The sequence below is a fragment of the Molossus molossus genome, unplaced genomic scaffold (genome assembly GCF_014108415.1).
Source record: "Molossus molossus isolate mMolMol1 unplaced genomic scaffold, mMolMol1.p scaffold_m16_p_12, whole genome shotgun sequence".
Lineage (NCBI taxonomy): Eukaryota > Metazoa > Chordata > Mammalia > Chiroptera > Molossidae > Molossus > Molossus molossus.
In genome coordinates, this window is record NW_023425347.1 from 50159817 (window position 1) to 50183882 (window position 24066).

At 38.3% G+C, this 24066-nt stretch overlaps 1 protein-coding gene across 11 annotated transcripts in view; it reads left to right on the top strand.

The window, feature by feature from the left end:
• PTGER3 (prostaglandin E receptor 3) overlaps positions 1 to 24066 on the top strand; it is an 84336-nt gene that overhangs the window by 35080 nt on the left and 25190 nt on the right. The window contains exon 3 of one of the 11 annotated variants that reach the window (XM_036255513.1): positions 1023 to 1116. The exons of 7 other annotated variants lie outside the window; for them this stretch is intronic. In XM_036255513.1, the coding sequence (XP_036111406.1) occupies positions 1023 to 1116 (94 nt within the window). Of the gene's footprint in view, positions 1 to 1022; positions 1117 to 13952; positions 14011 to 18600; positions 18851 to 24066 lie in introns of those variants that run through there. 3 more of the 11 variants (XM_036255514.1, XM_036255518.1, XM_036255520.1) reach the window with 3 other exon arrangements.

Consider the following 24066-nt stretch of genomic DNA (forward strand, 5'->3'; position numbering starts at 1 on the left):
CCTGGGGATCGAGCCCACAACCCGGGAATGTGCCCTGACCAGGAGTTGAACCAGGACCTCTCAGTCCATGGGATGATGCTCAATCCACTGAACCACACTGGCCAGGTCTGAAACTTATGCTTAACTAAACAATAAATTCCTGTCCAGGGAGACCTGGTAGGAGCGGACAAATGGCAAGTTTTGGAGGTAGAAAAGAAAGAAAGTATGTAAATGGCATGTGAGTTCTATTTTCTAGGCAGCCATTTGTCAGTCCAAGAAAAACTTGACAAGAGATAAAAGTCACAAATAATTTTAGCCTCTGGATGATAGATGAGGTTGGATTTCAGAGACATTATGCAAAGGCCCTAGATGTGATTGGGAAGTAGACATCTACAGCTCCTGTACAAGAGTGTGTCTGTTTCCTAGTTTAAGTTCATTGACCTTAAATTCACTCTCATATATTTAGTTTATCTATGCATATATGTGAACAGGAAAAATGTATGCATAAATTATGATAATTCCTATATTTCACAATATTGAAAAAAAGAAAGGCCCAGGAAACCACATGGAAAGAAATGAATGAGTAGAATATGGAAATATAAGTAAATCAACCATCATAGACTTTACAAAGGAGCCCTGATTTTCTCAACAATGAAATTATACAACTATGCTGAGTCATAGAAGGAAGTGATGACAAACTGCTCAATAAGAACAGTTTACTTTTCAAATAATATAGATATGGTGGATACCTTAAAATATTTTAAGTTGGAGAAAAAAGTGTTATTTCCAAATTTATCTATTGCTCTGTCCAAGATATTTCAAGTAAACATAAGTGTTTAATCATGTCAGATTTAAATTACTATGATTTTTAAAATACACATATATTTCTATTTAATGCTTTCTTATTATATGAAAGATCTCAGGACTATGTTACAGAAAAAAAAAGTTGCAGAAGCTCATGTAAAAGTTAACCATAAATCCCTGTGAGCATGCTGAAGAGAGAGCGAAAAAGAGACAGAGAGATATTGATCTGTTTTCTCCAGCAGACACCCCAACCTGTGGTGGAACCCACAAACGTTCGAGCATGCACCCTGAACGTTTTGGTGTATGGGACAATGCTCCAACCAACTGAGCCAGGTGGGGAAAATTAGGGTTTTAATCTATTTAATACTTTTAATATTTTTGTTGGTTTTGACCTCAAATTAGTGGTTGGTTTTCAATCTTTCCCACAACAATTATTTAATAGTTCTTTAGTACTGGGATCAAGTCAGAGAGAGAAAATGGGAAAATTTTGTGCTTTGCAATGTTGGGCACATGTATTGTCTACTTATTTTTATACTTTAACCCCAAAAGCTGCTCTTGAAATATACAGGATACTGGAAGATAAGTGACACAGAGAGACTGCGGAGTATTTAGTACTAAAAGCATATGGAATAATTAAAATTTCTATGATTTACCTTTATGAAAAGCTTAGACTATCAACCATGCCAAACCTTCACAGCATCTTGTTTATTGCTGGTTTTATGCTTGCATATGTCTCAAAATCTCTAAAATGGGTGACTAAATAAATATACAGAATTGTTCAATGAATGAGATTACATCATTTTTAAAATGAAGACTTTAATACTGTGGCTAAGTTCACAGTTTTTTGAGTTGCAATAAAATGCTGATAAGGGGTGATGTATACCTGTGATGTTTCATCACGCAGGTTGATAGAACCAATGTACAAAATTTGAAAATCAACCTAAAACTCACATGCACATTTGTTAAGAAGCTGAAGCTCAGTATTCTAAGACAACTAATAAGTGGTGATTACATATGAAGCATGAAACAGAGGATTAGGGAACGTTTTTCATAATATTCCATTGTATTGGTATCATTTATATAGATACTAATCTCATGCAAAAATTCATATTCCCCTGAATTACTCGAATTGAAAAGGTTTTAATTTTATTATGAATTTGTATCTATGGTTATCAGGTAAACTCTTGTATATGTCTTCCCTGGATGCATTTTTTTTTTACTACATTCTCCTTGAATAAAACTGAAGAAAGTAAAAGGGAATGGTGCAGGATGACTCTGTTCTCCAAGTGACAGAGGGAAAACTGAGACTGTACATAGCAATGAAGACTCTAACGAGTCTAGAACAAAGTCACTGTTTTCAGAAAGAGATCAGCAATTCGTTTTTAAGTCCAATGGAAAGATATCTTCAAAACATGCTACTTGACCATTCCATTCTCTGTTCTTTTAAGGAATGAAAGAGAGGAAGTTCTTATTTCATATATGCTCTATTTTATAATTCCTAAAAGGAGGATTGGTTTCCAAGGCTTATAATTTATACAAGCTGAGTTGTAACCGTTCCATGACCATCCCATCAGCCGAGTATATTTTGATTCTCAGGAAATACAATTCATTCAGATATATACCATATTCATTTATATTATATGAATTTTTTTTTTATTGAAAATTAAAATTATTTTATTTTCAGAAGTTTTCCATCAGTTTCGTATCATGAGCAACCCAAATATCTCCTGGATTACATATTCTTCACTAGAAACAGGAGTGTTTCCTCCAGGCCCTGGCTTCCAACCTATTTATTCTTTTTTATTTTGTTTTTTTTTTAGAGAGAGAAAGTAACAGAAATATTTACTATTGTTGAAAGCTGGGATTGTTTTTAAGAGGAGAGAGAATTACTTCATATTTCTAATATGCTAATGTCCTAATGTATGAGATAGATATGAGTCTGTGTGTTTTGTTTTGTTTTTTAAGTTTGCTTCGATGAAACAATTTCATTATAGAATAAAGATAGGAAGGACAGAGGTAAATATCAGGAACAAACCAACCTTTTCAGGCTTCTTGAGCATTGTGGAAATGATTCTACCCCTGAAGTTATTTTCAAACATGCAGCTTTTAAAATCTTTTGTCTGTTGTTTGGAATTAGAATATTTTGGCCTTTTAATGAAAGTGAATCAAATATCTAGCCAAAAGTTAGCCAATCAGCAAACTTTCATCATTAGTTGAAAAATAGTTTCTTTATACGGTTTCCAGTGTCTGTGGCAATCAAACCAACTGTAATGTTAAGCAGAGAAAATACATATGACTTACTGATACACTTCACTGTTATTTCAACTTTTGAAAGGATACTGTTTATGCGTAGGGGTCATGGAGGGTGGGGTAGAGAACACAGAGAAAGATTTGGAGGAAAACCTGTACATTTCCAAACATGTTAGGAATCTTCATTCTTCTAGGCCATTCCACAGAAGCAAAGAGAGGAAGGGACCCCATTAACTTCACACGGGAGCAGGCGAGGAGTGGCCAGTTTCTTTTTTGTAAGAGAAGGTGTCACGTTCACTCAAGTCATCACTGACGGCTAAACGCTCTTCTTTCAATATGTATATACATTGTATATTACATAATTAAATATTACATATGTATATATTTCCCATATATCATATTTTACCTTCTCCCTCTTTATTAACTGTCTAAATGTGTTTATACAGATAGCAGAAAGTTGAACATTTATTTAAGCAAACAAACTAAAAATAGGTACTGATTATCTTACTCTGATTACAGCAAAGGAAAGTATTATTTACATAGAGTGTCTAAGTAAGAACTGAAATTTTTGGCACTTTAATCAATAATGTAACTCAGTATAGAAAGCATGTTTCTCCACCTCTCCTACTCAGCCCGCCACCCCTATACACTTGGTTAAGTGAGAATGTATACTTCCGTCACCTCTATGTAAAGCTTTTGGGGGAGTTATCTTAAGTATATTTAAATATCTCTTCCAGCATGTTCTAAAGGCTGGTATTCAATAATGTGGACACAAATAATAAAAGAGACTATGAAAAGTACATCAGAATTTTGATGGCATTCAAGTCCTAGCTAGTCTGTGTATTTAATAAATGTATGTTATTTATGTGGTGTTTGTCAATGGAAAATAAAGTTGAATGTTCTGAAATGTCCCTGTCTCTTCTTCCTGATGTCAACTCATGTCAGGAATATTATACTTATAATTGCATTAAATATTTTGCTGAAATCCTATTTGACATGCTTTGTCAAAAAAACAAAAAGGTAACACAACAGCATCATGCTATCTGAAACAATGACATCATTTTGTTTTATATTCTATAATCACCAATAATACAAATGATCGGCTATGTGCTAAAAATCTGAGAGGTGCTTTTTTTCCCATTTTCAACATGATATGTATTCATGTTATACTAGAATTTTTTTTGTTAATACAAAAGCACATTTATAAATTATTCTAAACTTAATTCTTCCTCTTTCTTATGAACTCTAGTATAATAGATCAGCAGCCAATATAATAATCTCCTTGGGCGCAGTCAGACCCTTTACCAGTCTTATACCTGGGCATGGTATGAGCTGATTACTAGTGGAGACAAATATTGGGCACCTCACTACCCTAATCCATGTGCTCATTGAGGTCACCTTCTTCTCCCCTCTTTGGTGAAGGCAGTTCTATGCAATGCAGACTACAATGCCAAGTTTATTAAAAATAGCATGTTGAGCTTGCTCTCCTTCCCCCTAAGAAAAGACAAGTAGGGAGAGCTCTGTCTTAGGCCCCCAAACAGGTATTATAGTCTCTATAGTCTATGTTCTTTAGCATTTCAGATAAACATCATTATGGCTACCTTTCAGTAGGCCAGAAATGCCCACCACAGTGCTGGAGAAACAACATGCCATGAAAAGAGACTGTCCAGTTTTATGTCCTTGAAGGACATGGGATAAGATAACCTTAGATATCCTTGGAGGCCACTGCTATCACCTACAACAGCCTTGAGTAAATACAGTTTAGAGGGTGGGTACTCCGAATCCAAGCCAGGCTTGTTCTGTCCTTCAACATATGTTTGTTGTGTACCTCTCTATGCCAACCTTTCTGGTAGGTGCCAAAACATAAGGACTAAAAAAAAAAAAAAGCTTTCATCGAGTAGGGGAATAAGAAATAATTTGATCAGAGCTGTGATTAAGCCTAAGGCACTGTGTGAGATAGGGAGGAGGTGAGGCTAAAACAGGAAATGGTTTTCTGTAGAAGGTGCATTTGATCTCCATTTTGGAGAAAGGAGTAGGTGTTCACCAAAATGGAGAGGGCATTTCAAGATACTTTATCATTTCACTCTGCCCAGATCATCACACTTTCCAAGGCACTGAAACAGACTCACTTCTAGTGGCTCTTGTGGAAAGCGCAGGTCTGAATGGAACACATCTCCACACCTGGCAGAGTGCACAGAGAGCAGGCCTCCCGGCTGGAGTTCTCATCTCGGCATTGGTGGCACACGGGGCCAGATACTTCTTTGTTGTGAGGGGCTGCCCTGTGCATTGTAGGCTATTTAGCAGCATCTCTGGCTTCTACCCTCCAGATGCCAGTAGGACCTCCCTAGTCGTGACAATAAAAGATGTCGCCAGGCATGGCCCAATGCACCATGGGGGACATGGTTGCTCCCAGTGGAAACCTTCTACCCTAGGGCAGGGGCTGTGGCTACCAAGAAGGTGCCACATGTCAAGACAAGGCTGTCTGTGAGATCTGGGTTCTGACAGGCACCGTTCTGGCATTTCCCGAAGCAGTGGGCACCAGAATGCCAGTTTGTGACTGCACAAAAATGTGGCACTACCACTACAACAATGCTTGGGTCACCCAGCACCAGATCCACTTCTATAATCACATAAACCTATTCACACACGAAGAGGTACGATTTCTCAGAGAGGATCGTTTTCTATTGATGCATCCAATCCCTGCTTTGTTCTTGATAAGAGGCCCTAGGCTTAAATGTTAGGCTTATGTGTCTCTCAAAGGGTTATCTAAAGAGAGTGGGTCCATTTCTCCCAGGACCTTTAAAAACCGGTTATAATTCTTAAGTTCACATTTCCAGACAGGTGCCTTAGTAGCACAGAACTAATTTACCAAATTCTGTGTTTAGTGGTATTTTTGCAGAATCGGTCTGTGTAACAGACCTGTAGCTGCTCTATTTAAACCGGAGGGTTGTTACCAGAACAGCCATGTTTTAGGCAAACGTCTCTGTCAGCCTGGGCCTGTCCAATCCTTGCCAGCCTGCGGCACCTCAGTACAGGGCCATCACCATACATTTTAATGACAGAATTCAAGTCATGATCTCTACAATTGTATGGAATAGAAAGCTGAAAAACCTAAACCGCAGATCTGAGCACAAAATAAAATCAGAATAGGAGTATTCATTGGTTTATTTCTGAGGCCAAGTAAGAATTGTCCATGGATAATCAGTGTGTATGCCTAATTTCCCACACAACTGTTTGAAAAGAAGGCTATGAATATAATCACAATGTAGTTTGAATCTTCTTTTAAAAAGAACATCAGCCCGTCCGGCTGGTGTGGCTCAGTGGGTGAGCATCAACCCATGCACTAAGAGGTCGCCGGTTTGATTCCCGGTCAGGGCACATGCCCAGGTTGTGGGCTCTATCCCCAGTGGGGGGCATGCAGGAGGCAGCCAGTCTATGTTCTCTCTCATCAGTGTTTCTATCTCTCTCTCCCTCTTCCTTCCTCTCCCTAAAATCAATAAAGAAAAAATTAAATACAAAAAGAACATCGGAAGAAAATAATTTTTTAAAAGAATTTTTACTTTTTTATTTTATTTATCACCATTTAGCCCCTCTGCTCCAGCCCACCTGCACCCTCGACCCCCGCAATCACCATGTTGTCCATGTACATGAGTTCTCTCTCTCTCTCTTTCTCTCTCTCTTTCTCTCTCTCTCTCTCTCTCTCTCTCTCTCTCTCTCTCTCTCTGTAGTTTTTAAATTTGTTTGCTCAATCTTCCCACCCCACCCCCACTCCTCCACCCCCAACAGTGGTGTGTGGAAGAAAATAATTCTGAAACCATTACCACCAACTGAGGTCCTTTATACCCAGTAGAAAACAGATTCTTGATCACTTTGGGATCAGAGAGCCTCTGAGAATTTTCATGCAGTGTCAGAGGCTGTAGACCCTGCTGAAGTCTGCCGATGGAAGTCTTGTAAGTTTATAGACACAGGTTAAGAATTCTTACTGTGAGAGAGTCATTAGGATTCAAGGAACCGCACATGTTTCCATGTTTGGTTAGAAAGCTAAAATCTCAAACTGGACCTAAGTCAACATAACTGCTTCCCTGTGAATGCCAAAATCCCTTGACATCTCACAGTATGCCCATAATAATAAATCACCATAATCAGGGCTATAATTATTTTAAGAGACTGATAATCACTTTTTAAAATTTTCATCACATGGAAAAAGGAAACAACACAACCCCAGCTGGAAGAGGAGCAAAATAGGCTACTGGTCAAAAACAGGTCCACAGTGAAAGAATCTTAAACACACACACACACACACACACACACACACACACAGCCTTGGCTGGTTTGGCTCAGCGGTTAGAGCATCGGCCTGTGGTCCAGAGATGCCCGGGTTCAGTTCCCACTAAGGGCACGTACCTTTGTTGCAGCTTGTCCCTGGCCCTGGTTGGGTTGTGTGGGTGGCAACCACTCAATGTGTCCCTTTCACATCAATGTTTCTCTCTCTCTCTCTCCCTCCCACTCTATCTGAACAAAAAATGAAAAAATGTCCTCAAGTGAGGATAAAAAACAAAACAAAAACCAATAAACCAATGACACATTTACCTTACAACAAAGAGCTTGATTTAGTTTTGCCTTCTGCTGACCCAACAAGAGAGATTTAAAATAAAGCTATGCAAGTGTCAATTAAAAAAAAAAATGTCCTAAAAAATGCAATCTACTATACACAGATCAGCTGAATGGTTAGAATGTAACTTTTTTATTTTCTGTCACTTTTTGTTACATAAATTTATATTGTTACGTGTGTGTGTGTGTGTGTGTGTGTGTGTGTGTGTATACACTTCTAAATGCACTACATCTTTGCATTGCTACTTAGATTGGAAGCAGCAAGGATGACCTTATTGATTGATTCTTTCAGTGAGAATGCAAGGCATACATTTACAGACCTTTCAAATGTAAAATTAATGATGCTTTAAGCCAACTTACAGCTATTAGTAGAATGCTGTATTGATGTTGATAGTTTCTATTGCTCCAGAGGGAAAAGTTTGGAGCAACTAATGACATTTGTCTTTGCATTTTCTTGCCTTATTGCAGAAGATAGAAATGAGATCTTAGCTCACTAAATTATTGGCTATTGGAAACGACTTCTTGATACCAAAGCATCCTATATTCTGAATGCATGTACATAATATGGACAGCTGTACAAGTATGAATAAATTGTAAGTTGATTTTCATGAAGCAGTGGTTTGGAGTCTTCTCCTTAGAAGATCCATGAAAAGCCATTTTTAGAGGAAAAACAATTACACTTTGTTATTTATTTTCCAAGTTACTTGACAATTAAGTTTTTATTTATTTATTTATTTTTGCCTAGCACCTTTATTTAAAGAATTATAGTGACACAATTAATTTTTACTTGAATTTTTTTGGATAAATATTATTAATTTATTGCCAAACTGAAGGAGAACCACTGCCCTAAATGTTGTGTAGCCTTAATTAGACCTGCCAGGCTGCCTTATCCCAGATTTTCTCCCACCACGGTCATCTTTCCTGCTTCTGTCCCCTCAGCACAATTATCATTGACAGCTGAATTCATTAATTAATATTTCCCCAATAAGAGATCTTTTATAATAAATGAGATTATATATTTAATTTAAAATTTTTTAAAGTATTTTTTAAAACAAACTCATTTCACCAAAATGTTCTCTAAAGTTTTGTGGGTCATAAAGGAAGGGAAATACTTCCCACATTCAACAAGGAGTCAGAACATTAACGTTCAGTTGTCTGATTTTTCTATTCACTGGCTATTTGCCCTTGACAATTCAGTAAACTTCCATAAATTTGAAATTTTTTTTCATTAGCACAGATTATTGGGATTGAGACAATGAAGATAGGAACACTTGAAAGCACTATCCAAGTAGTTCATGGTTAACATTATTTTATTATCCTCATTTCATTAATTGAACAACACTAAAATTAATTGTGACTTTTCTTTTTCATCTGAAACAACTGTAGCACTGTCTTGCTGACTTAGTGCTGGGCATTCACCAGAACATAACAGTGAGGTTAAAAGTCTGGTTCTGGCTCCATGGAGGAAAAGCCAGGCAGCTTCTCCCAGGTTTCGTGGCCTCCTCGGCACGGTCAGGCGTCAGTCTGTCCGTGTGGTTTCTTCCAATAGCAGAAACACTCTTCTCCCCTCTCGGGAGTGTCCTGCAGCTCATCTTGTCAGCCAAACACTGACAAGTTTTTTTCTGCAGAATCTTGGAAAACAGTCCATAGGGAACCTCTATGAGACTTAGGTAGCAAGTCCCATAAGCAGTTTCTGTTCTTTTTTTTTCTCTAAAAATAATTTTTAGGTTCTCATTCTCCCTCTGTTATGAGAGTGTTCTCTTCTATCAATGAAATGGCAAGATCCTTGACTCCAAGGGCCATGTCTTCCATTGAAGTGTTTCTGTCTCCTTTGTCTTTGTTTCCCATTCAAACAACCAAATCCTATCATTTAAGTTACATGATGGGTCTTATTTACTTCTTTATGTTGGGCTCAAGAAATAACATAGAATAGACTAGAGTGTATAGATTTTCATACACTTGAGCTTATCAGTGTGTGTATGTGTGTGATATTGTTATATCTTCAATGTGGATTTCTTTTCTTACATAAGTTTAATTTTAATAACAACATTATGTACATACTTTTAAAAAGTCAAATAGTGCTAAAAGCTAATCATGAAATCCACAGTCCTCATGTTAACGCCATGCCCACCACTCTGTTCTACAGACGTCTTACTGTCAGCTGTTTTTCAAAATGTCTTTTAGAAGTGTGAAATAAACATCATGTATCTAAATAACATATGTATGTTGCTGTCTCTTGTTTCATCATCTTTAAAGATTACTATAAGTTGATTTTCTATCTTGCTGATTTAACTCTCTTCTCACCCACTATAGTTATAATGCAATTTTTATTAGATCAGTATTTAGTGTTTGCATTTTTATGACAAGTAAACACCCTTCACTGCTCAGTCAGTAATACTGTCATTATTTCCTTTCTTGGACACATTTCTCTTTTTTCCTAGAGTTAAGGAGTTACGTGTGTGTCAATGACTAAATCTTAACAGTTTTCGAAGTGCCAAAACCTGATAGTTTGTAGCATTTTTAGGGTTCAACATTTTTCTAGGTTTCTGTGTTATTCATCCTTTTACTTCTCTTGTATTGGATATCCTGTTTCTAGATCCCGTGTCTTGAATTATTTCTTGAAGTATTCACTTGTTTTGACCACACGTGCTTTAAAATGGGATTTTTAATAGGGAAAAAAGTAAGGAACCAAACTCCTAGGCAAGGAAAGAGAGTGGTTTTAAATAAACGTAAATTATAACAGAGAAAATAACAATAGTGGCAGATATTTTATGAGCACCCATACTGTACATATGCTATCAGATTCTCATGCCAATGTCATAAAGTAGGTGTAGAGTTATCAGTACTTTGCAGATGAGAAGACAGTTTCAGGGAGTGTAAATTACTTGGCCAAGTCCACTGACTTGGCAAGAAATGAAACTGGGGTTCACACATGATTTTAGATTAGATTATAATCATTGTCCAATCCCTGAGCAAAAAAAGGACTGCTGTGATTATTATCTGGAGCTTCAAATTGTTCTTTGAGGGCTGCTCACGCCCCCACGAGAGAAAAGCTTTGACTGTATTACAGTGCCTGAACAGTTTCCAGCAGCCAGAAACAATCTTGGCAGCTTTTCCAACAGTACTGAATTCGGTTCCACCAGAAAGTTTCTCAGCAAAAATGTGCGAGTCCATCTGTCCAATCTGGGCATGCACACACTACTGCAGACATTCAGGGCCTTCCTGCTGGGTGCAGGCTGGCTCCTGCCGCGGAGAGAACCCTGGCTAGTTTGCAGCAAAGGGTTGCACAGAACCGCTGTGCTTCCATTTCCTGCCCAGGCCTGTGGGTTTCCCTGAAAGCTAAGAATTTAATCATGATTCGGGTTACCATGTATACATGTCTTTTAGTTCTTTGTATTTTGTTTCCTTTTGTTTTCCTTTCACACTTCTGCTGCTGCTTGTAGGGTGACTGGGGAGCAGATTTACTGAGAAGCTAAAAAGCAAAAGGTGCTCTTGCTTCCTCTTTACAGAGAAACCCCTGGGAGAATTTCAGGACAGAAGAAGAGAGGGGGAGCAGGCCTTTTGTCAGCAGTGAAACCATTTTATTCATTGTCTCTCACTCTGCTCAAGTTTGAAATCTGTTCCAGCTTCTTCCTGTAAAAACAAAGCAATTTCAGAGTGGAGCATATTTTGTTTTTCCTGTGCCTTGTTTTTGAGTCCTTCTTCCCTTGTGGCTAGCAAGAAAAATCGATTTGGTGTATCTGATAATTTCATTCACTCACCAGTTTTCTCTTCAACTGGCTGCTCTGGTTTCCGCAGAACTGGTCAGACTGACTAGAACCGCACAGAGCATTTTGCTAAGAAATATGATCTCGGCATCTCCAAAACTCCAATTCTGTTATCACTAAATTGGAATGGCAACCCAGCCATAGCTGTGTATCTTTAAAAGTTGGTGCATCTTGGAGTTTATCTTCGGTCTCATTTTGCACATTGTAGTTTGGTTATTTTAACATAATTGCAACAATAGTCCAATTCTCATGTATCTCAGGGGTCAGTTAACATTTATTCGGAATGGGTGTGCTTAATTATATATGTATCTTTATTAACATTTTTTTACACTGACTTGGAGTTAATGAAACCAAATCAAATGAGTCACTGCTTAGGGAAATGTTTGAAGGCGAAAGCCCCTTCTTGCCATCTTTGATTTTGCATTAGAAATGGAGCCTGCAGAGCTTCATAATGGTTTGTTAAGAATCATCTAATTTAAAAAGTCATGTAGTACTTTATGGACATTATTTCATGAGAGTAAGCTTTAATAAGAGAATGGGCCAGAAAAAGTTTAAAATAACAGTGATGACAATTGCTGGAAGTTTCTCATGGCAGACACCATTCTCCATGTCATCAGATGAAGGAAAGACAGTCCACCCAAACTTAAGGGATATTTCTCTGTTGCCCAACACAACCATTTGGACAAAAGAGAGAAGAAGGGGACATCCTTGGAGAAAGGCAAGAGGCAACTAAAATGTCAAGTAGATTTAGAAGGATGTTCTGTTTGGATGAGAAGTGTCATGGTCTATTTACCTTCAGGTGTATGAAAGTCTATGCTTTGGAGTCAGATCTATGAGCAACTCTGAGAGAATAGTTGTGGAACTTGAAAGTAATTCCTTAAACTCTCTGGGATTTTTATATCCTTATATGAAGAATTGAATTTTTTTTTTTTTTTTTGCACCTACTTTATAAGGTAGCTGTGAGGATTAAATGTGTAAATATTTTGGAAGAAGTGTGGGTACAATACATATGCAAGGGGCATGGTTATTAGTTGTATTAATAGTGGTAATGGGAGCCACAATAGCAATAGTAATTGCCTGAGGAATCCATAAGCCATATTGGTAATGTGGGAAGGACATCCCGACCTCTGTACTCCTTCCTTGATATTATTTTGGGAGACCCTAACATACAGCATTGTGTTTAAGAGGATAAGAGCTAAAATTACACTAATTTTGGTGGTGCATCCTAGTTCTGTATATTTATTAGCAGGCTGGTCTTAATTAAGCTAACAATCTTTCTACACTCAGTTTCTTTAGTTATAGATGAAGATAATTTTATCTAAATTTATTGCAAACATTCAATAAAATAATGCATGCAAATGCTTACCTAGCGCTTGACACATAATAAAGCACTCACTAAACTATTATTGTTATTATATATTAATATTATTAATATTAAAATCAAGCTCAGAAGACTTAAGTTGGCTCACATTACTAACTGTGAAGCTGAATGTCTTCACAATCATACAAATTTTACCTAAAATTTTCAAGATAAGAAAATGTGCATATGAATCAACACCATAGGAAGTAGAACTAATAAGAAACAGCAAAATAAAGACATTTAATTAAGCTTTTTTTCTGGCTGACGTATATGTCTTTGCTATCAGGAAATGATTCCCATAGCACAGAGGAGGCATTTTGTTATATTCATTCATTCATTTATTTATTTTCCCATTTTATTGAGATATAATTGACAGAATATTAGTTTAAGTTGTACAGTGTAAGGCTTTTATATATGTATATATTGAAAAATGATCACCACAGTAAGTCGAGTAAATACCCATCACCCCACGTAGTTACACATTTGTTTTCTTGTGATTAGAACTTTTAAGATTTACTGTCTTGACAAAGTTTCAAGTACAGTCAACTGTCAAATACGTAATGACATTTTGGTCAGTGATGGACCACAGATACAATAGTGGTCCCATAAGATTATGATGGCCCTCATTCTTCCACCTAGTGAGTAGCTGTTGTAACATCGTAGCAGTGTGCCAATGCACACAGTTCATGGTGCTGCAGGTGTAAGAAAATCTACTGCACCGCCGTCCGAATAAAAGTGGATCGCATACGATTATAGTCCTTAATACTTGGTAATGCTAATACTGTAAATGGCAGTGTTACTAGTTTATGTCTTTATTGTACTATACTTTTTAATTATTATTTTATAGAGTGTACTCTTTCTACTTAAAAAAAAAAATGTGAGCTGTAAAACAGCATGCCATGTGATGCCGGTAGCAACCGCATACGTCTCGTGTCTCTTGATTGAATCATTTTATCTTGGGCTTGTTTTAATCGCTTGCTGTTGTATAATGTTAGTGTAGCCTAACTGTTTATATAGTCTGCAATAGTGTAATGTCCTAGGCTTTCACACGCCTCATCACTCACTCACTCACCCAGAGCAACTTTCAGTCTTGCGAGTTCCGTTCATAATAACTGCCCTATACAGATGTACCATTTTTTATCTTTTATACTGTATTTTTACTGTACCTTTCATTTGTTTAGGTATGTTTGAATACTCAAGAACTCACTATTGTGTTATAATTGCCTACAATGCAGTAAGTGACATGCTGTAGTTTTGTAGCTTAAGAACAATGGGCCCTACCATATAACCTAGGTGGTGTGTAGTAGGCTATACCATCTAGCTTTGTGTAAGTGTGTACTCTATCATGTTCTCACAATGACAAAATAACCTAATGATGCATTTCTCAAACTATATCCTTGTCATTAAGTGGCACTTTACTGTATAAATAGAGCATTGCTAACTATAGTCACCATGCTACACATTAACTCCCCAGAACTCATTTATCTAACTGGAAGTTTATACCTTTTGATTACCTTCATCACCTATTTTCCTCATCCCCAGACTTTTGCAGCAACCAACAGTTTGTTCTCTGTTTTATGAGTTTGCTTTTTAAAGATTCCACATGAAATTGAAATTGCCTTTCTCTCTCTGACATTTCACTTAGCATAATGATCCCATGGTCTATTCATGTTGTTGTAAATGCAGCATTTTTTCTTTTTATGGCTGAATAATATTTCATTACATGTATCTGACATTTTCTTTATCCACTCATCTGTCATTGGACACTTAGCTTGCTTCTGTCTTTGCTAATGTAAATAATACGCCATGAACATGGGAGTGCAGCTATCTCTTTGAGACAGTGGTTTTGTTTCCATCAAATATATACTCAGAAATGGAACTGCTGGATCATATGGTAATTCTACTTTTTATTTTTGAGGAACCCAGAAGAGATATTCTGAGAAGTCCCCGTAACAGCTTCCTCAAGTGGAACCCAGGGAAAATAAATAATAAGACATGAGCAAGGAAGTGTATCTCAGAATGGCAGTTCTTGGCTGAGGAGCAACAAATAGGATCTAGTCACATCGGTCAATGCTTTTTCACTGCCATATAATATAGACTAGTATAACATGTGCCTGTTACCTCATTTTCCTAATGTGTAAGGTTTATGGGATAATAACTTCTACTTTATAGGATGTCTGTAAATATTAGAAGAGACAATCTATGCCAACCACTTGGTATACCTGCCCAGTTCCATCGTCATCATCATCATATCATTTTACGTGCAAAATTCTCAAAGATTTAGTAGGGTCCAGGCAGAACAATAATTTATTTCTGGATACCTTAAGGTAATTTATTTTTCTCTAGTTGTGAAGTCTTTAGAAAATAGAACTACCCGAGAATTTTTGGACTGTGATGCGTTTGAGAAAAACACAATAAAAAGAGGCATTAAATCAGTTTAAATTAAGATCAAAATGATCATTCTCCTCTTAGTATGTGGAATGAGAGCAATAGCAATGTGAGCCTTAGTGGAACTGTTACTTCTATGGTGAAGACTATATTTTTAAGAAAGAAATGAGAATCAGCCTGTTTATGTTGCATTTTTATAGATTTTTATAAACAGTTAAATAAATGATTGCTAGATAGATGTAGTCATTTTCACATCTTTAATGAAAACCCACCATGTGGGGCTACATCCAGGGGACTGAGGTTTATCACTCAGAGATTCCAGATATAAGATTCTCTGCTCTTCAAAGTGAAGTAACAATGTTCATTCATTATCTTTAGGGCTGAAAGAGTTTCCCAAAGTATAAATACCTTTACCTTTTCTTTTCACTCTTATTAGAATATATACTCATGTATAAAATTCAAGCAATTCAGAACACAAACACAAAAGAAAATTTCCCTATACTCCGCCACTCAAAGTTAACCATTATAAATGTTTCAGTTAATATCTCTTCAAATACTTATCTTTGCAAGTTTCTCCTCAAACCTGGCTGCATCTAAGAACCATGATGAGATTCTCTCAGAGGTTTTAAAGAGTATGACATGAAATAGAGATATAATCCATATTCCCTGATTCACAGGGGAAAACTACAGAAAGATTTTTTACCTAATATGAAGAGAAACCAAACCCAAGTGGACTAAGGTAGAAAGGCCTACCTTACAAGATATGAGTGTCGTATCACCCCAAATCAAACAAATACTAGGAAACCACCAGGATGTTTTCTTTAGAAAGAGGAATACAAGCACCTTCAAGGCTTCTTCCAACTCAGGACTCTATGATTTTATGCATCAAACTAGTCAGGAAAGGGCTGCGATATTTGAAATGGGGTGAAAGGGATAAACGTGTCTGCATTTAGCCATTAAGCTTAGTGCTCTGCTTCAAACCCCTTCACACATGGTTTACGGTCTTCCTTCTGTGACACTGACTGCATTGTGATTGGACTTAATCACAAACGAGCCTTTCCAAGTCTCTATGTTCACCTTATCAGTTTACAGCAATATTTGAAAACTCTACTCAGAAGAACAGCAAAACTGTTGTAAAAAAAAAAAAAAGAGCAACCACAATTATTTTCCACTACTTAAATTAGAATATTTGGTGGCCATTATTACCAATGACTTCATTAACTCAAAGATCAGATTGTCCTCATTGAATACAAAAAGCTGCCAAGAATATAAATTTGGTCAAACTCAGCTCATGATCATTTTTTACTATGCGTAAAATATTTATTTTAGAAGAATACACTCACATGAATGCTATTAATCAATTTCTGCACATTACCAACTGTATTTAGTGTTTTTTAAAGTTTTGTGACCAGAAGAAAAGAGAAATTAATATAAAATATAGAAACAAATGATTTGATAGATGTTTAGGGAAGCTTTTAAAATTTGATGTAAGTATAAGGAACCAATACTATTACATAAATAGGAAGTGTGGTTTTTTTGGTTTTGTTTTGTTTTTAATCAACAGAGGAATTCTTAAAGAAAGACATTATTTTGTTTCAGAGAGTGGGACAGAATAGGTCATGTTTTCTGGTTCAGTTAAGCCTAAAGAAAACATACCACTTATTTATTGAACAATGTCCTTAACAGGATTGGTAAGAGGTGAAAATAGTCACCTCTTTTGAAACACAGATTCATAGCTGATACCCCTGCTGGAAGTGTGGAAATGTCCAGGGACATTAATTGCTTCCCGAAGACATCATATCAGTGTGCCAATGCAACCTGAAAAGTTTATGACATCATTGATAAGAAAGCAGTGAGTCACCTTATGAAAAGTTTGGGGATTTAGAGACACAGACTTGAAGCCTGGTTCTTGACTTACTAGTTGTATGACTGGGCAGTTTGTTCATCTCTCCCTGCCTGTGTTTACTCACCTGTACACTGGAGATGATTCCTGTCTCACAGGGAGGGGAAAGAAATAGATAATATATGCACAAAGCTCAGTAAGAACTCTATATTTATAGCCATTATTGACAGCATTACCTGCCTTTACAAAATACTTTCATGTTACCTTCAGGAGTAATATTAGTTGTAATTGTGATAACAATAAAATAATGCTGATAATCAACACTTGAAGAATTCTTTTAAAATTTCTGAGGCATTTTTAGCATCTGTAGTTATATTTGATTAAACCTTTTAAGTAGCTAAGGAAGTATTGTTATTATTTCCACTTTATGGATAAAAAATTAAGACTAAGACTAGATAGGTAATTACTTCCAGTTATAGAATAAATAAGTCTCCTGGCTGGTGTGGCTCAGTGATTGAGCATCAACCCATGCAACAAGAGGTCGCTGGTTCGATTCCCAGTCAGGGCACATGCCCAGGTTGTGGGCCTGATCCCCAGTCGGGGGCATGCAGAAGGTGGCCAATGTTCTCTCTCATTAATGTTTCTATTTCTCTCCCTCTTCCTTCCTCTCTCTCTAAAATCAATAAAGAAAAAAAAATTTTAATAAGTCATGGAGATGTAAATATACATCATGGTGAGTATAGTTAACAATACTGTACTGTATATTTGAAACTTGCTAAGAGAGTAGATCTTAAAAGTTCTTATGACAAGGAAAAAAATTGTAGCTATGTGTGGTGATGGATGAGTTAAAAAACAAAAGTCAGCCCTGACCAGTTTGGCTCAGTGGTTAGCACGGCGGCCTGCAGACCAAAGAGTCTTGGGTCCGATTCTGGTCAAGGACATGTACCTCGGTTGCAGTTTGGTCCCTGGCCCTGGTCAGGGTTGAGTGGGAGGCAACAAATCCATGTGTCTCTCTCACATCGATGTTTCTCTCTCTCCTTCCCTCCCTGTATCTGAAAATCAATGGAAAAATATCCTTGAATGAGGATTAAAAAACAACCAACCAACCAAAAAAACAAAAGTCAACTGAGTAAATTTTAAAGATCTTATTGGCTTTGTCTACTTGCTAGTACGTGAATGGGACAGCATCCCATCTAACAGATAGAAAGGAGTTCCAAGGGGCTTGAAATGAAAGGATTTAATAAGTGGAAAGAGGGTGAGGCAGGGAAATTACTACCAAAGAGTGAACAGTTTCAGCAAGGTCACCTTCCTTTAGGCCTGAAAGTTCAGGGGGAGGCAAGAGGTCTGTCAGGCAGAGTGCCTCACTAGTGTCGACCAGATAATTCCAGATTGACTGGTTAAAGTTACATTCCTGAGAGGGACTGAAATTGCTCTTATGCAGTGTTGGTTTGCTGATGCAAGGCTTACAAGTGGGGACCTGTTTTTGTTTTTAACAGATGTTAACTAAGCTTATTGTGGTGGTCACTTCATGATAAGTAGAAACATTAAATTACTATGTTGTACAACTGAAGCAATATTTTATGTCAATTATATCTCAGAAAAAGAAGACTAGGTATGGTATTTGGACTTCAGAGGCAAACATCAGCTCAGCTATCACCTCCACACTTGCCTTGGAGGGCGTTCCTGACCCCTTCTAAGCGTAGGTTTCCTCTTTTGGAAAGTGGAGACGAAAGCAGCATCCTCAGAACCCTCTGGCGTTTCCCGGTGCCGGCTCTACAAAGCCTACAACATTCACTTATTCAAAGCTCTCAGTCAGCTGCTCCCAACGCGCCTCTCCAGGTTTATCTGCCAACTGACCCCAGCCTTTTGGGAATCCTTTCTCCAAACACATTATGTGCTTTTATGAATCTGTTCCCATTGTTTTCTTTGCTTTGAATATTCTTCTTCAGAATTGAGAAAATTCTACTCATTCTTTAAGGTCCAGCTCAAATGGCACCTGCTTATTAAGAATTCTTTCCTGATGCCTGATTTGGAATTAACCCCCTCTCTAGTGCATCTATAAAACTGTATTTATACCTCTGTGATACTTGCTCACTGCTTGTCTTGTGTTATAATCAGCCGTACATACTTCCCACTCCTCGGCTGGACTGTCAGACCCTTGAACGAGAGACCACATCTTTCTAATCTTGGTGCCACAGACCCTCTCATTTCCTCTCTTCCCCAGACCCTCAGCCTCCAAGCCAGTGGAGACTCTGAAGTGCAGACACGTAGCTTACATAGGAATTTCTTTTAATGACCACAATACAGATAGTATAAATCACACATGCAAGGATGTCCAAGTAGAGGTTTTAGCTGAAAAAATGAGGACTTACAGAATTTACCACAGTGCTAGATATATAATGCATGTTTCAACGAACAGTGGTTAATTTCAATAAGGGACAGAAATGAGAGATGATGATGTCCAACCTTTGGCACACACGTTACTCAGAGTGCTTCGTATCCCTTCCCAGGAGGGGCCCCTTGGTGCTATTCATCAGCAGAATATGAAATCGGATGGACCGTTAATCACAGCGAATGCAACGTTTCTTACACTTATGTTAAGTTTATGACGTCACGTGAAGGGGAAGGCTTGTCTGCGTTGATTTCCACGTCTGTGGAGCGACCATATGCAGGGAATGGGCAGGCTGGGAGCTGACGGCCCAGGCCAGCTGTGGTTAGCAGGTGGTGCGAGAGGCATGGAGTAAGTAGTCTGTGCCCTAGATCCCATGTGCTCGCCCCTAGCCCTCTCACCACAGAGCCATGGAGCGGGAGGCTGATAAACAGTGTGGGGTGGGGGAGCACTTCCTTTCCAAGAACTGAGAGCCTTTCAAGATAAACAAATTCAGACTACCTCCTTTTTACATGCAAGGAAGCTGAATGGAGACATTTCAGCATGGCTCCCAGGCTTTGGCACTTGGAAACAGTTTTCTGCTTCCTGTCAGGTGCTCAGATCACTAGACTGCAGTTTCGCTATAAATTCTAGTTTTCACTTACTCAGTTCCCTCAGTCTTTTATTCACTCACTCAGCCATTTGTATTCAGCTCCCCTGTCTGCTGTCACTGTGCTGCGCCCCACAGGGGTACAAGTTGTCCTCGAGGAGGGTAAAACACGTCTCAGACTCAAACACCCGAAAGCACACCTGAGCGGCCTCCCTCCGTCTTTCCTAAAGACTCTGGGCTTTTCAGACACAGACCTCAGACCTTGCTACCACTGATCCTCCTGAGCCGCACCCCAGGTTTATTCATGTGCTGCAGCAAAAAGACAATCTAACACGTGTTCGCTGATTTCACCTAACTGTACAAAGTGTACATGTCTGCCTCAGACCAGTTCACTGTTTGGTACACAGTGACCATCTAAGAAAGTGAGCCGGGCACTAGGAGGCCTTTGGCTCTATCCTACACCGAGGTGAGTTCACCAGGGTCCCACATGCGGACAAGCACTTTGCAAAGTAAAGCAAAGACAGAGGGATCTTTTTGGGGGATCTCTCCAGGACCGTACCTTTAACAGGGACATCATCTGTTATTCCTTCCACTTTGGGGGAGAACACAAAACAGAGGTAGCGCATTGATACTGAAAAATCAATGAATAAAAGATGAGTGTGTTGCCCTGTGCAGAAAAGAAAAGATAAGGTTCTTAAGAAACTGTCTGGAGGTGGGAAGGAAGTAATACATCCAGTTCTAATATCCACATTCAGCGCTGGGGGAGGGAGGAATTTATCCTTGAGGGGCTTCCTATGTACTGTTATTGAAGAGGGAAAGTAAGGAAGGTGAATGGAACGGATTCTCAAGTATCTGAAAGAATTAATTAATCTCAAAGAATTCTGCCTAGAGTAGTGTAGTTATTTATGTTGTGGGTTCGGGGCACTTTCCTATAGGACCTAAAACCCTGGAATTGTGCTTTCTTTAAGGAAATGACTTGGAAAGCCCCTCTGAGAAAATAAATGCATTATTTGCATACAAATAACACAGCAGTAAAACATTGTTACTCTCTCATGGCTCAGAAACAATTACTCCTATTGGGTCTAACCACTTAGAAGGACCGTACAAGAATGAGACATAGAACCAGTGAGCTTTAATAATGAGTTGGGGATAAGTTTTTTGTTTTGTTTTTTAAAGAAAAGCAGGAAGTCTGAGAGAAGGGTAAATCTGGAGACAAGGTGCTGTGACGAGAAGGCAGATGCCTGAAACAAATGTGGCCCTTTCACAGTTCTCTTCTGTGACCACCTCAGAGACAGCCTGGTATGACTCCCCACATGGTTCCCAGAAAGACAGGTGCCAGGGTCTGCGTGTGCTCACCCCCGGTATACCTTCTCTTCTCCCTTCTCAGTCCACGCACGTTCTCAGATACTATATTGAAAGTAGAGTGAAAAAGAAAGAAAGAACGTTTACAAGGGAAGACTGAAAGTTTGGAGAGGGGATGTCCCATGGACCAGCCTTGCTGATGGTGCGTGGCAGGTGGGCGGGGTTTTCAAAAAGAGCGGTGAGATGAAAGTGTAACATTCATAGATCAGCGTCCCTTCCCCACATTTCCTTGTGCTGTTTGTCACCTCTGAACTGTGAGGCCAGGGCCAACCCCCAGGCTCATGTCCTTGTTGTGTCTCCCTTTTCAAGATCATATTAAAGAGGGTGACTTCTAATAGCATGGGGGGTAGGTGAGAAGGGGGGAGTTGAGGTGACGTTCACTACTAAACAAATGGCAGCCCCAGCTCAGCTAGATGCAAATTAGAACCTATGACATGAATCACAATCCAAAGGCTGTCTGGTCAATGAAATTCAAGTAATCTTCCTTTTCAACAAGAGGTTCAATGTCACCTTTGCTATCTGTGAAATGGAATTATGACCTTTGCTTTTCTGATACAGGTAGACACTTCTCAGATAATCTTGTGTTTTCATTGCTATTAACCTACCTGTTATTAATAAGATTGTGGCACAGTACATTTCAATCAATGAAATATTTTGTTTTCATTAACTGGTAATATTTCATTGATAGTTCCGAATGTACTTCAAATTTTGTAGATCCAGAGTCATTTTTAAGACCCTTGATAATTGTTCAGTACTGTGAAATTGTGCAGTCTGCTGTGTGAAATGTGTGGCTATTTAACCCCAGGTTAAAGAGAATTTGCTGTACATAGTTTAGATTTCAATGACTAGTCTTACTGTAAAGTCTTCTATAATTAGTTAATGAATTTACTTTTATTTTCAGGGTTTGTCCAAGTGCTTTTTACTTGCTGGTTTTAAAAGAAGCAGTTGTAAGTTAGTAAAATACTCATTCCCAACAATATTCTTTAATCTAAATACTTACATACAGGAAGCTCATAAAAACTCAGACATAAAAACAAAAAAAAAACTCTTCTACAGAATTATAAAAATGAGATGATTAGAGAAAGAAGGCTAAGGTAGGCAAAAAGATTGCTTTTAAAAGGTAATTGTCCCACAAAGTTGAAATAAAAATGCTTCTCCCAGTGAAACCTAAGTGAATATCAAAGTGATTTTAGTGACAACAGTAACACTTTGACATACATTTATTTCATGTGATTATCTCAAATTCCCTAGGAGGAAAATGGGGCCAATGTTATTAATGTCTCTATATCATAGATGAAGCAATGGAGATTTATACAATTTAAGCGAGACTGTCCAGGTTTAGAGTGAGTTAGGATTCAAGTCCAGCTTTTATGATGTCAATTTCTGAACTCATTTCAATACCACCATCTGGGCTTTAAACCCAGTCTGGGGAGGCAGCAGATTTGCATTACACAGTGGTGTAATTATACTCCAATTCTCCTCTTTCAAAATGCAGGAATATTGTACACGTTTTGGGAAAATGACATGCAAACAATTTGAAGTCATTTTTGAACATCTGGGCATGACCTATGGTAGGGCCCCCAAAAAACAAGTCTCCTGTGTCAACTTCTGAAACCTTGAGGACTGCACATTTTAGGTAATTGATTCATTGTGAGCTAGATATGATGAAAACATTATTAGTTTCCTTTTATTTGTATGGCTTCTCTCTGCATTACATTAGGTTTCCTCTTGACAACTGCCCAGAATTGTTTCTGGCTAACGGGATGGCTTTCTTAGTGTGCTAGGGTTTAGTTGACTGCAATAAAATAAAAAATAACAACGGCTAAATGAACACGGGAGCACATTTTTGTTCTACTTATACAAATTCTGTATATAGGTCACTTTTAGTTCATGCAGATCCAGGGAAAAGCCCTGAGACTGAAAATATACCTTTGTTAGCAGAATGCAGGGAACAATAGAAGAAAGAGTCTGTCCACTCTGGTCTGGTCATTAATAGAGTTTATCAAGGGAAACTTACATAGAGGAATGTCTCAGGCAGTTCCAAGATGAAATGGAGTCATGTACCATTTGTCAGGCACCAACGAATTATATAAGATAAAAGGGTGGGAATAGTCATGGGGACTATTGCGTTCATGCTACCAGATATGAGAAATTACTTTACATGCTTGACCAGGCAGGACAACAACCTTGTCCAGACCAGTGAAAACAGGAGGCAAGGGAGGGATGCTGATGTATGTCAGAATGAATATCAATTATGATCAGTCTTCATTCTGGCCCCGGTTCAGCTTGTGAGTGGTCACATCATGGAACAGTCTCTCCTCCATCTTCCAAACCTTATGAGCAGCTCTTACAACCTAAGTGGCCCCCTCTTCTCAGGGTGCCAGCGTGGTCAGTGAGAGGCTTCAGTAGCAAGGAGTAGCTGACCACATTGGAGACAGTCTGCAGCAACCATACAGACACACCCTAGAAAAGAAACAAACTAGAAGAAGCAGTCTAAGTATTTGTAATAAGTTTATTCCATCATGCCACCCCCCACCGGAACCAACCAATGAGTTAGTAGGTCACGCATGGTTGGGGCTGGATTCTTTAAAGCATTTGCTTGAGTTCTCATATGTGTTAGCAAAAAAGAAATCTTAGCAGATTCAGCTGGTATAAAAACATGACATCTAGTTTGGATAGTGGCACAGGTGCCCGTCCACGCCCCCCTCCCCTGTAAGTGGATGC